This window comes from Myxocyprinus asiaticus, chromosome 42 (assembly GCF_019703515.2).
Source record: "Myxocyprinus asiaticus isolate MX2 ecotype Aquarium Trade chromosome 42, UBuf_Myxa_2, whole genome shotgun sequence".
In the NCBI taxonomy this organism is placed as follows: Eukaryota; Metazoa; Chordata; class Actinopteri; order Cypriniformes; family Catostomidae; genus Myxocyprinus; species Myxocyprinus asiaticus.
Genome location: NC_059385.1, coordinates 27,037,183 through 27,050,672, shown reverse-complemented (window position 1 = coordinate 27,050,672; position 13,490 = coordinate 27,037,183). Strand labels below are relative to the sequence as shown.

General features: G+C 36.5%; 1 protein-coding gene across 1 annotated transcript; it reads left to right on the top strand.

Moving 5' to 3' along the window:
* Nucleotides 1-1,864: 1,864 nt before the first annotated feature.
* Nucleotides 1,865-13,490, top strand: LOC127432554 (GTP:AMP phosphotransferase AK3, mitochondrial-like). The gene is made up of 5 exons (XM_051683772.1): nucleotides 1,865-2,212; nucleotides 5,545-5,664; nucleotides 7,836-8,008; nucleotides 11,967-12,085; nucleotides 12,895-13,490. The coding sequence occupies exons 1-5, from the start codon at nucleotides 2,065-2,067 to the stop codon at nucleotides 13,010-13,012; spliced, it is 678 nt and encodes a 225-aa protein (XP_051539732.1). The 5' UTR covers nucleotides 1,865-2,064; the 3' UTR covers nucleotides 13,013-13,490.

The window sequence follows — 13,490 nt, the reverse complement described above, 5'->3', positions numbered from 1 at the left end:
AAGCAAACCTTCATTCTTATCTTTAAAAGAACCCCTCCTGTCAATCATTTGTCAGCTGATTAATGATGAATGCATTCAGTTAAGTGTAAAGAGTGATGAATAGAATCTCTTTTTGGATACACATAGAACAATATGAGAAGTGCCATTCAAATCAATCAAACTTAATAGCCCACCACATTTTGGTGATGAATTAATTGAGACAATGTTGCCAACCCCAAAGCCCATTACCGCAGACCTATTCAAGCCAACTTACACATTACATAATCACTATTGCATAATAAATTGAGCAGCATTCAGTCTCTTGTTTTTTGCAAATTAGGCTCACATTACAGTGTGCATATGCACATATCACATTTAAATACAATGATCTGCAATGCAGGCCTAGTCATTGTACTAGGAATGTGTATTTAAAAGCAGATCCACAAATTAATTACATGTTAAGTACACTGCTTTATAACTCAAGTTGCATTCCATCTATTTGTGTGTGTGTGTGTGCAAACTGTTTAATTTCAATTACAGTGTGTTGATATTATACATGTTACATGAAAATACAATTAATTGCAACATAGTAATAATCCACTAAAATATTTAAGCCTATTTTTAAGATTTATGCATTTCAATTTCAAAATTCCATCTAATTAAAGTGCAATTTTTAACAAAAAAATTAATTTTATAAAATGTAAAAGATTTAGGTTTTTATTTTATTTTGTTAAATATTACTCAATTCAATGTAAATTTAACAAAAAAATAAATTTTATAAAATGTAAAGATATAGGTTTTTATTTTGTTAAAGATTACTCAATTCAGTGTAATGGAATTTTATTATGAGTAGGGGTAGACCGAATATATAGGTGTTACCAATTGATGGGTGCCGATAGTTGCTTTTTAGAACTATCGTTATCGGCAAAAATCAGTGCCGATAGTTGCAATAATGTTTTCTTTATTATTTCTCCGACTTCCTCTGTGGCGCTGAAGGATTCTTACGGTTAGAACGTCTTGGTTCTGTAATATATCAGTAGCCTCTAGAGGTGAAATAAAAACAATCCCGTGGGGATTTGCTGTATCTAAATCTTTCATTATTGACAATACTTATCCTTATTTTTATCCTCACTTCAATGCATATTTATTTATTAGATGATCAAATGTTCTAAATTAAAGTGAAGGCATGCAAAGAAAATGATAATGTGCCCTGTGCCAACTTCATATCTTGTGAATAGTAATAAACCTTTTCCTTATTAAACTTCATATGGCGTTATTATATAGGCTATACTATAGGCCTATACCGCACACACAAAACCCTTCATCTGGTAAATGCTCTAAAATAAGAGTACCGTGTGTGTTTTGAGTTTGTTTATAGTTAAAAGTCTCACATTATGCATATCTGAATTTTTTCTGGTTATTATTGGAATTTTGGTTAAACAATAAACTGCATCTGGGATTTTATTCATTTTAGACTCCTGTAGCCTCTGTGTCTGAGTCAGTCATAGTAAGTTTTTTATTTGTATTTATTTATTTATTTTTTACATTCTATAAATCGATTTAAAGAACTATCGTCCGATTAATCGGTTATCAGCCTTTCCCACCACCTTAGTTATCAATATTGGCAAAGTCGATCTCTAGTAATGAAATGAGAAAATCTTAAAAATCTTCAAATATTTACAAGTAGATCGACAAAATAATCACTTAGTACGAAACTAAAGAGTACGATTATTATTTATTTTCTGGCATTGGAAATCAGACGCACTACTGTAGGTGTCCTCACGCGCCCTCTATGTTTTTGCAATGTAGGCCTACTTCCTGTAATGTAAGCGCGCCCCCGGCGCGCGTCCGCGACAAATGCGCGTGCCTGAGGAAAGGAAGGGCTTAATTTTTGGAATAAAATTAGAGTTGCGGATTTCACCCTTTGAGCACACAGAAGACACCGCACATCTCAGGATTACGTTTCACATTCTAGTTATAGGATAACGGCTGTAAAAAAAAGGCGGTGTGCAAAGAAGACGCCTATTTGACTTTTGTTTTTAAATAAATTGTTTACTAAAAGTTGCATTTTTAGATACATTAAGCATGCGTCTGCAGAGTGTGTTTCGTGCGGTGATCATGGGCCCCCCGGGCTCAGGGAAGGGGACCGTGTCCAGTCGGATAGCGCAGAGTTTCGGACTCAAGCATCTCTCCAGTGGGGACTTGCTGCGGGCGAATATCGAGGCGAAGACAGGTAAGACATTCAACACGACAACTTTACTCATATTCAAATATTGACTGACATGAACGACGGAATAACGGAATCGACTGAATCTTTTCCGGTTAATTGCGCACGTAGTTCAAACTAAACGCAGCTGTGACGAAATGGCTCAAAACTGTAGAAACTCGGGTTTGAGCGAATGGAGAGATGTTGAGTAGGATGCAGAATTACAGGCTTCATATAATCAGAACCAATGCTAAACTTAGCCTGTATCTCAAACCCTAGTGAGCTGCCTAACTAGACAGCAGTACAGGCATCAACTAGCTTGTTGGCGCGTTCCGAATCAGCTCGCGCATTTGATGCCCAAAATCATGTACTGCTACTATATGATGTCCTTGAATAGACTACTGTCTACAGGCAGATATCAAGATTTTAAGAGACTGCCTTTGTATATACACCAGTATTCCCCTTATGCACTCATTTTTGCTTTGGAAATATCTGAAAGAGTTAACAGCACAGGAGAGCTCACTGTCACTGTCTGGAGAGCTTTTTTTGTGTGTGTGTATGTGACAAATCCTTAAACTCTAACTCCACTTTAACCCAGGCTTTTTAGACGTGCACTATTATGACATTACTCTTGTGTGTGTATTACAAGAGTTGGGTTTTTAAAAATATTTATACCTTAATAGGACATTTGTGCACTTATGGCCTTTTATTAGAGGATGTCTTCCTCTGAGACTGCCATCCCTGCATGCTAAACATGTCTGAAGAATGCAAAGACTGTTAGAATTGGCTGCAAATCAAGCATCCTAAAATTAAGGCTTAGTAATGTACTCTTTGAATTAAGTTACAGTAGTACATTTACAGTTAATATCTTTTAAAACAGTAACAACAAACTTTTGTTATTTGAGAGCCAAAAAGAGCAGAATTTAACAAAATAAATAAATAAGATGATGATGATGATGAAGAAGAAGCACAAATCATGAAAAATAAACATCACAAATGGGGGACAGATGTTGTGATGTCCATGGCTCTGTTAGTAACTTGGCACCTTGCTACGTGGACATTGCAGTAGAATGGATTCATCAGTTATCTGGTGAACAGTTCAACCTACCAAAGTGAGAGCAGCCCAGGCATAACATGAAACAAATGACAAACAAATGAACCACTTGCACAATGTTGCCAAGTTGCATCAAAGACTTCTTTAACATTTTAGGTTTCATTGGACACACACACACACACACACACACACACACACAAAAGAACTTTCACTATTGTCAGTTTTCTCAAAACTCAATCCTCCTATGTTTATATTACTCATAAAATACATGTAACCAGGGGAACTTAAATGAACTGAGTTGATTCAACTTGAAACTGGGCAGAAGATTTGTAGTTCCCTGGATGCTTTGCATGGGAATTGACAGGGAGACTAAATGTTAAAATGATGTGTAAAATGGGGGGGCCTGGGTAGCTCAGCGAGTATTGACGCTGACTACCACCCCTGGAGTTGCGAGTTCGAATCCAGGGCGTGCTGAGTGACTCCAGCCAGGTCTCCTAAGCAAACAAATTGGCCCGGTTGCTAGGAAGGGTAGAGTCACATGGGGTAACCTCCCCGTGGTGGTGATTAGTGGTTCTCGCTCTCAATGGGGCGTGTGGTAAGTTGTGCGTGGATCGCGGAGAGTAGCATGAGCCTCCACATGCTGTGAGTCTCCGTGGTGTCATGCACAACGAGCCATGTGATAAGATGTGCGGATTGACAGTCTCAGAAGCGGAGGCAACTGAGACTTGTCCTCCACCACCCGGATTAAGGTGAGTAACCGTGCCACCACGAGGACCTAATAAGTAGTGGGAATTGGGCATTCCAAATTGGGGAGAAAAGGGGATAAAAAAAAAAAAAAGGTAAAATTTTGTAAAATAAAGTGTTATTTTATGTGTCTTTGCGCAATATAAATAATATGGGGGGAAATGTGAGAGTTTAATGTTTTGTTATTTTGGGATTTAGAAGAATTTCTGTAATGTTGTAATTTTGGGGGTTACCATCCTCAAGCAGAGCTAGGTTGAGGACCAACACATTTTGAGTGTTTTTTATATTGCTTTATCCATTGAGCAGTTTCTGTGCTGTGGCCAAGTTGTACTAGCATGTGTTTCTAAGTTTGCTAACATTTCCTGTCACTAACTTGCATTTACTAAAAGCGTTTTATTTGAGTTAAAATTGCATGTAAATTGTATTGTATGTAATGTATTTTGTTGGGTTTACTTGATTCAGTTAGGTTCCACTTGAAGTATTTCAGTTGAAATGACACGGTAATTTTGATTGAATCAAGTTCAGCCAAAGAGTTATTTTTTGAGTGCACATTTGGAAGATTTCTAACAAAACTATAGTAAAATCTTAAGCTTAAAGTAGGAGCCCAAACTGCATTTCGGATGTTGATATTTCATTTAAAGCACTGACAGCAGTGTCCTGCAATGTGATGTTATACTTATCCTAAAACTATTTTAAACAATTTTTTCTATGAATTATGCATGCTGTTTTTATGACCTAACATTAGTTTAGAGACTTTGTAGAGTATTTGTACTTTTTTAAATGTATGTCACACTGCAGGAGTATTTAAATGAACTGCAAAAATGGCTAAAAGGTTAGTAGAAATGATAAAATAGAAGCTTAAAAGGAATGGTGACCAGTCACAGTATCTACATATACACTTTTCATTTAATATTCTTATAAATTGTAACCTAAAACCTTCAAATAAAAGTCCATGTCCATTTTATTTGTCACCTACTCACTTACCTATAGGTATATACAATATATATATATTATTATATATTATGTGCATAAAATAATATCTTTAAATAGAATGGTCATAGTGAGTCATAGAATGACTATTTATTAAGTTCATTGTGTTGTTGGGCCACTTGAATTTGATATCTCTTACCATAAGCTAATTTCAGTGGTGATTAGACATTATTTCTGTTTGTATTCAGGTCTCTCTGTTCGTACCCATGTATCTATAAATACTACAACTCAGCAACAACTGCAATAGGTAAACGGTAAAAGTCATACCTAAAGGTTTAACCAAGGTGGTTAAAACATCTGCAGACCAAGACAAAAGCCTCTACCATGGTCATCATCCTAAAAGTGTTCACTTCTGACATGCTTTTACAGTCCTTAAAATTATAAAATGATAAAAATAAATGGCAGAAGCAAAATCACACAAGTACGGTAATTAGTATTTGAAAATGACAGTCAACACATATAAAATGTAAGAAAAATCAGGGGTATAAATTGGAACCATAATGGAATTACTGAATTATTAAAAATGCAAACTTTTATATAAAAAGTGAAAGGTTGATCTCTTCCTGCACAGATTTGGGCCTGCTGATGAAGTCGTGTATTGATCAGGGTCAGCTGGTTCCTGATGATGTCATCTCTCGTCTCATCCTGTCCAGTCTGAGGAGTATTGGGCAGAGCAGCTGGCTTCTAGATGGTAAAACTCACCCCACACACCACGGCAAAAATGCTGTATATAAACTCGGTCATGTGTGTGCTACACAAGGACAGTGTAAACTTTTATTTTTTATATACTTTTCATCTGTTTGCTTAAAGGGGTCATGACATGCCTTTTTTATTATTTTAATATGTTCCTTGAGGTTCACTTATAATATAAGTAATGTTTTTTTGCACAAAAAAACTGTCTTATATTTTGTAAAATATGATCTAATTTCACTAGGGTTGCCCCCTCTCACATAAAATACGGGATCATCCCGTATTTAAATATAAAACGATGCGTCCCGTATCAAAACAATACGGCATGCGATTTGTCCTGTATTAAAGCTGGTCATATGGCGTCATGGTAAAATCGTTCCAGATCGCTAATTTAACATTGAAAAAACGTAGAAAATTTGCCTACGGTGGGTAAGGGACTGTTTGAAAAGTCCACACATTGTGCTAAAATGTGCTAATACTGTGGAGGGTGTGGTAAGGGACCGTCTGAAAAGTCCACAAATGGTGCTAAAACTGCAGATGTTTTTCTATAGAAATGTTCAATAAGATCAAACAATGTATGAATACAATCACTGAGTCATAAAAACAAGTGCAGGTGAAGGAAAAAAATAAATAAAATACAAATTATTTAAAAACAAAAATGCTTTTTTTATTATTAATACTTTCTCCTATCTCAGCTTAATGTGCAGAGACAACTAGGATTAAGCTATTTGTTGGTTGATTTCCCTGCAACATTGCTCTGACACAACAACATTTGCTCCAACCAATGGCGTAAGTTTGGGGCAGGACTATCTATTTGGCAGACTGGGGGAGTTTGAAAACCCTTTAGTGTCACTGGTGTTGCAGAAATTATACCCTTCATCTTTAAAGACCCCATGAAATTGGAGTTTTGTGGCTTTTTGTCTGTTAGCTTTGAGGACATCTATGTGCTGGCATACTCTTAAAAGTTGACTAAATGTTTTGGCAGATATACACAATAAAAATGTACTTTTCCGGCAAAACGGGCCAAAAGATTTGCTCACTTATCTTGCACATAGGGCCACATACAAAGGTTTGTCTAATAAAATGCGCTCTAGAATGAGAATGCCCTGTCCCCTTAATGCTGCATTCCAGACAACTCTGAATTTTCCCACCTCCTGCATGAAAATAATGATTGAAACGCCTCTCGAAGTCATACATTCCGACTTGTGAGGTTGAGGTAGATCAATCAACCCCAGCCGCAGTTAGAAGCATCATTTGACATCATTTACAAGATGGCGGCCTCCAACAAGCATAATGTGGAGTTGGGATTTGTGAAACGTAAAAAGAAGCTTAAATGGATAGTTCACCCAAAAATGAAAATTCTCTCATCATTTGCTCATCCCAGATATGTATGACTTTCTTTCATCTGCTGAACACAAATTAAGATTTTCAGAAGAATATTTCAGATCTGTAGGTTCATACAATGCAGGTGAATGGGGATCAGACCTGTGTAGCTCCAAATATCACATAAAGGAAAAAAAAAGTAATCCATATGACACCAGTGTTTAAATCCACATCTTCTGAATTGATATGGTAGGTGTGGGTGAGAAACAGATCAATATTTGTGAACAAAATGTGTGAACATGCAATATACCAAAATTATACAAGAGGATAATAATAAGAATTGTTTGTGTATCAGTCAATGCCTACGTTTTCACCTATTTCACCTAGCATCTGGAAGACTGTGTATTTGACATGTGTGCTTGTGTCCATGATGTGTGATTGACTAACACATTGAGGTTGGAAGTGAGAAATTTCAACTAGGGAATTCCCACTGCCAACTTTGTCTGGAACGCAACATTATACCATCTGCTACTGACTAGCATTAGCATGTAGCAAATCATGGTTCTTGTCTGTGATGTAAACTAAAGTCTATTAGCTATTTAAAAAAAGAGACCCGCTCAAATTTTGTTTCAAAAGGATATGCAGCAACACAAGAAAGAAAACTGTACTCATCAAACAATTACATGGGGGTCTTTAAAAGCTTTTAGCTCTTAAGGAGATCATTTGTTCTAGAGTTTAGTATAAACAGCCACAACAGTTTATCCAAATCTAACCTTAAGCAATAGCTACTCTTTGAGACAACTTAAACTTGACCATTTCACCCCTCATTTAGTGACTCTCTCCTGGCAGGTTTCCCCCGTACTGTTTCTCAGGCTGAGGCGCTGGAGAGCATGTGTGATGCAGATACTGTTATCAACCTGAATGTGCCTTTCCAGACCATCAGAGAGCGTCTAACGTCACGCTGGGTGCATCTTCCCAGCGGCAGGGTCTATAATATAGACTTCAACCCGCCAAAGAAGCCAGTGAGTCCTCTGATCTTTTATCATTACCTCATGCTTTTGAATGTGATAAAACAGGTCAAAGACACTCAGCTATTTACGATCCTGTTTGAGATTGCTTGATACAACTGTTGATCATTAAAAAATTTAAATATAAAAAGAGGAAGTTGACTGTCCCTGCTGATTTGAAAACTGTACAGTGGTCAGTACACTTAAAGGGATAGTTCATCCAAAAATGAAAATTCTCTCGTCATTTACTTACCCTCATGCCATCCCAGATATGACTTTCTTTTTTCTGCTGTAGATCCATAAAATGCAAGTGAATGGGCACCAACATTTTGAAGCTCCAAAAGCACATAAAGGCAGTATAAAAGTAATCCATATGACTCCAGTAGTTAAATCCATGTCTTCTGAAGGGAAATGTTAGGTGTGGGTGATAAACAGATCACAATTGAAGTCCTTTTTTTTACTATAAATCTCCACTTTCACTTTCTTCTTCTTTTGTTTATGGCATTTCTCATTATTCGTGCATATCGCCACCTACTGGGCAGGGAGGAGAAATTATAGTAAAAAAAGTACTTATTGACATGTTTCTTACCCACACCTATCATATCACTTCTGAACATATGGATTTAACAACTGGAGTCATATTAATTACTTTTATACTACGTTTATGTGCTTTTTGGAGCTTCAAATTTCTTGCCACCATTCACTTCCTTTGAATGGACGAATAGAGCAGAGAAATTCATCTAAAAATCTTCATTTGTGTTCAGCAGAAGAAAGAAAGTCATACACATCTGGGATGCATGAGGGTAAGTAAATGAACGAATTCTCATTTTTGGGTGAATTGTCCCTTTAAAAGTGAGTTTAAACAACACATCAAAAATTAAAACAATACATTATGTTTTATGCTTAAAACAAGTGAAGAAAGATCTGTTAAAGGCTGTGTCTCGTTTGGAAGGCTGCATGCTAGGTAGGACGCATCCTTTGAAGGCTGCAGTATACCGAGTGTCCTCCTTTAAACAAGCCTCATTTAAACGAGATTTAAACGGCCTTTGTAGGACAAACAGAAACGGAATGTAACATGGTTGCTATGACAGCACGGCACACTTTAATAAGCGCGAGCGCTTTGAGTGAGAAGGGAACAAAGTCTCTCTGGAAGGGAATGAATGAGGTACATTTTAGGAGAGTTATAATGATGAAAAGAGAAAAGAAAATAGATTTTACAGGTGTACTTTTAGTCTAATACTTTATTTTAATTATATATTAATATAATTATACATATTATATACTCAGCACCCATCTACTGAGGTACTTCAACTTGGGAATTAACATTCCTTGCATTTGAACATCATATTTACGGGCAAATTGGCGTCATTTTTTTTTAGACATTTCCGTTGAAGCAAAGAATTGTGGGTTGTGAGTGCCCACGAAGGATACACCTCATGCATCCTCCGAATTCCCGTGAAAGAAGGTCACATTCGAAGGCTGCATTCGGAGTATCCTACTCGCTTTTCTGAAACGAGACAGCCTCGATGACGTATGCGGCCGACAAATGCGACCTCCGGAGGACACAGCCTTCCAGATGAGACAGCCAAAGACAAAATAATCTCAATACATTCTCTGAAAACAAGTTGTAGGATCTCATTTGGTAAAAAAAAAAAAAAAAAAAAAATTATATGTATCATTTTGTTTGTTCAAAAGATGTTTAGAAATTCTTACTCCGAAAAAAGACAAAGATACTTTTTAAGAACAGAATGTTTTGCAGTGGAAATATTCATTAAAAAAATAGAACATTTTGATTTAAACTCTCACTCTAAATATAATTGCTGTGTTTCTTTTTAAATACTAATAAATCATTAACACATAATACTAGAAATAATAAAATGTGTAATTTGAGAATAAGATCTTTTATAAAATGTGACACTGGTTCAAAACTTGTAAAGAGTCCAAAGAGTTCTTGAGATAAAGTAGGTCATGGTACTTTCTGAAGTTTGGCCCAATCACAGTCTTCCAGATCAGGAAGAGTGATAAGAATGCTTCTGTTTAGCAAGGAATTCATTGAGGGAACATTGTTCTCATTTGTGCAGTAAAACTTGAGCATGCACAGCATTTGCTTCCACTTATTTTTTATTTTATTTTTATTTATTTTTTTCTGCCCTTTTCTCCCCAATTTGGAATGCCCAATTCCCAGTGCCCACTAAGTCCTCGTGGTGGTGTAATGACACGCCTCAATCCGGGTGGTGGAGGACAAATCTCAGTTGCCTCCGCGTCTGAGACTGTCAATCCGCACATCTTATCACGTGGCTTGTTGAGCATGTTACCACGGAGACTTTGCGTGTGTAGAGGCTTCATGCTATTCTCCGCGGCATCCACACACAACTCACCACGTGCCCCACCGAGAGCGAGAACCACATTATAGCGACCACGAGGAGGTTAACCCAACGTGACTCTACCCACCCTAGTAACCGGGCTAATTGGTTGCTTAGGAAGCCTGACTGGAGTCACTCAGCACGCCCTGGATTTGAACTTGTGACTCCAGGTGTGGTAGTCAGTGTCTTTACTTGCTGAGCTACCCAGGCCCCGTTCCCATCCACTTATTAAACACTAGAAATTTGAATAACCTTTGACTGTTTTGAATAATCTGGTCTTATAGAATCATGTTACTATAGCTACATTATTGTAAAATGATTCTTACGTGGCTCGTTGTACGTATCACAACAGTGTCTTCGTGAAATGAACACTAGAGGCGCAACAACAATGACTTTATTCACTTTTACACAAAATCATAAGTAAAATGGAACATTATCAGTTCATAAACACTTATGGCATCAAAACACTTTAGCGCATGACTTGTAAGGCGATACATTTTCACATTCACAAGCTTGATCAAATTGTGTGGTAGCTCAACTGATAAGAGTATTTCACTTGCGATGTAAAAAATCGAGAAACGAGTCCTGAATAGCACACGAGTCAAAACGTGAGCTGAAAGGGTCACAGAAGCACCACACAATGACGTAGTTGCTTCAGCAATTGTGTTTTTTATTTCACATTTGCTTTTATGAAACTATTGGTTAGGTTTAGGTTTAAGGTTTAGGGTAGGGAGGTTGGTTTTGTTGATTTAAAACTTGATAGAGCTCATCTCTTTGGGAGAAAATTCAACTCACTTTTAGCACCACATAGTGGACATTTCACCTCAAAACTACTGCAATACGTGTAGTGAACCACGTAAAATCATTTTGCAAGAATGTCGCCACAGTCATGTTATATTCATGAGATCAGGCTGGTTTTGAAGGACAGAACATTTGGCATGCTTTGTTACTTTTCATAGTTACTGCTGTTGCTATTTGTTTTTGTAAATCAGTTTGTTTTAGACATATAGTCTATTTTTAAAAGTAGGGAGTTGTAGAAACTTGAAATTTAATAAAGTTTGGATGGTTACAAAAAAGTGAACGAAATAGAAGTTTATTTCTTCTTATTTTTTATTTCTATTCAGTTTCTTTCATTTTAATGTCATAATTCTAGTCAAAACATTTTAGAAACATTTATGAAACAGTTGTGAGTTTTATTTTAGATGTTTTTCTTTAATATGTGTATTGCACTACAAATGCAGTCAGTTTCTCTTTTTTTGTCTGTATTCATGCTTACTCAGCTGAATGCAAACCGGAGGTTTTCAGCAATAATCCATGAGACGGCAATTCACTGCCTTCTAATCTAATAGAGGAGTAGCCTAGTGTGAAACTGTGTTTGCCTTTCAAGCATATGTCAACACAGTTTGACTGAAGGTCACCTCAATTTAGCTCTGGAAAATGTCGACTTCCATACAAGGATTTGTTGACAATTTCAGTATACTAATTCCTGACGAATGGTGGCTTTAATTTGGTGTTTATAGCACATATTAAATGAGTTGGATCTGAGCTTTGCACTGATGTTATGTATGATACTGGTCTGGATTATACTCAATGGTCTGTATTGTTCACAGGGTCTTGATGATGTCACCGGAGAACCGTTGGTTCAGAGAGATGATGACACTCCTGAAACTGTCACCAGAAGACTAAAGGACTATGAGAGACAGACACAGCCAGTTCTAGAGTATTACAGGTAGCCAAATCATAAAGCAATTTTATACGTCTTACAGATATATGGAGTAAATCCATGTATTTTCCTCTTATATTTTCTAGTTTAGTTAATGCTGAATGAAAAAAAATGTAGTAGTACACATAGGGGAAAATGAGAATTTGCCCATGAGAGTTCACGCATAAATGATAATTCTGTAATCATTTACTCACCTACATGACATTCTAAATCCATTTAATTTCTTTCTTATGAAAAGGAGATGTTTAGCAGAATGTGCCAGATGTGCTTTGCAATACAGTTGAACTTCAAAAATGAAAAAAAAAAGGACTGTCAAATATAATAAATACATTTCCAAATGACTTACTGTATATAAACTATATTCCAATAATTTAGTCTTCTAAAATTGTATTCTTCTTTATCTATATTTCTTTTAAAAGTTTAATCATGAAAAATCATGTGTCACTCGCCAGTGTTTGACGTCAATTACGTCCAGACTGATTGCACAGTAAATTCGGCGACAGTTGGTCGAAAGTTCTTCAGCTGAAATCGGCCTGTGCACACCGAAATTCTAACCACTGCCCCCAGTGGCCAAAGCTGGAAGTTTACGGGTGAAATGTCCACAGGGTGGCGCCAAAAGCGAGTTGTGTTTTTAGTTGTAAATGATGTAATACAGTCAACAGGAATGCATATTTTATTAGTACCCTACCCCGATCCCAAACCCTAAACTTAAACATCAGTGGAGTGAAAATGTAATTTTAGAACGGAAATGCAATATATATATTCAATATATTTAGACATATTCGAATAAATATGTCCTTTTTCTACATCAACAGGAGTAAAGGAGTGTTGGAGACATTCACAGGAACTGAAACCAACAAGATATGGCCTCACATTCATGCCTTCCTGACCAGGAAAATCCCAGGAAACCAGCAGGCAATGGGAAAAGCATGATTCCAATGTTTTGGACAACAGACAATTACAATTGTAAAACACACTGTGGGGTCTAAGCACAATGCACCTCAATGGCCTTAACCTACTGTATTTAGAGTTGAAACACTCGTATGTTGAAGCGTTTGATTTGTGCCAAACTAAATAAGGATACCACACAACACAAGGTTTATGGCCAAACTAGTGCTTCGCTCGAGCACTGCCACTTTAAGCAAACAAACTTGCTTAGAGTATTACAGAAGTAGTCATACTAAGATTAATAATTCACTCATCAGTTCAATTAATTTCCAACTTTGTGTCAGTATAAGTAAACAAACCCGTAGTGTGAAACAGTAGAGTTTTGTTTTTAAATGAAGTGACTCCAAAATGTGGACGCAACAGTTCCAAAACATTCCTGTTATTTTTAGCCATATTAGCATTTATGATAAAATCTTACTGTAAAAGAAAAATATATTGAATTAAAAATGTCTTAATAATCTTT

Excerpts from the sequence above, each read along its gene's own strand:
- LOC127432554 (XM_051683772.1), top strand. The coding sequence starts at position 2,065 with ATGCGTCTGCAGAGTGTGTTTCGTGCGGTGATCATGGGCCCCCCGGGC. Across the intron at positions 5,665-7,835 it reads GAGCAGCTGGCTTCTAGATG|GTTTCCCCCGTACTGTTTCT; the intron begins GTAAAACTCACC and ends CTCTCCTGGCAG. Across the intron at positions 12,086-12,894 it reads CCAGTTCTAGAGTATTACAG|GAGTAAAGGAGTGTTGGAGA; the intron begins GTAGCCAAATCA and ends CTACATCAACAG.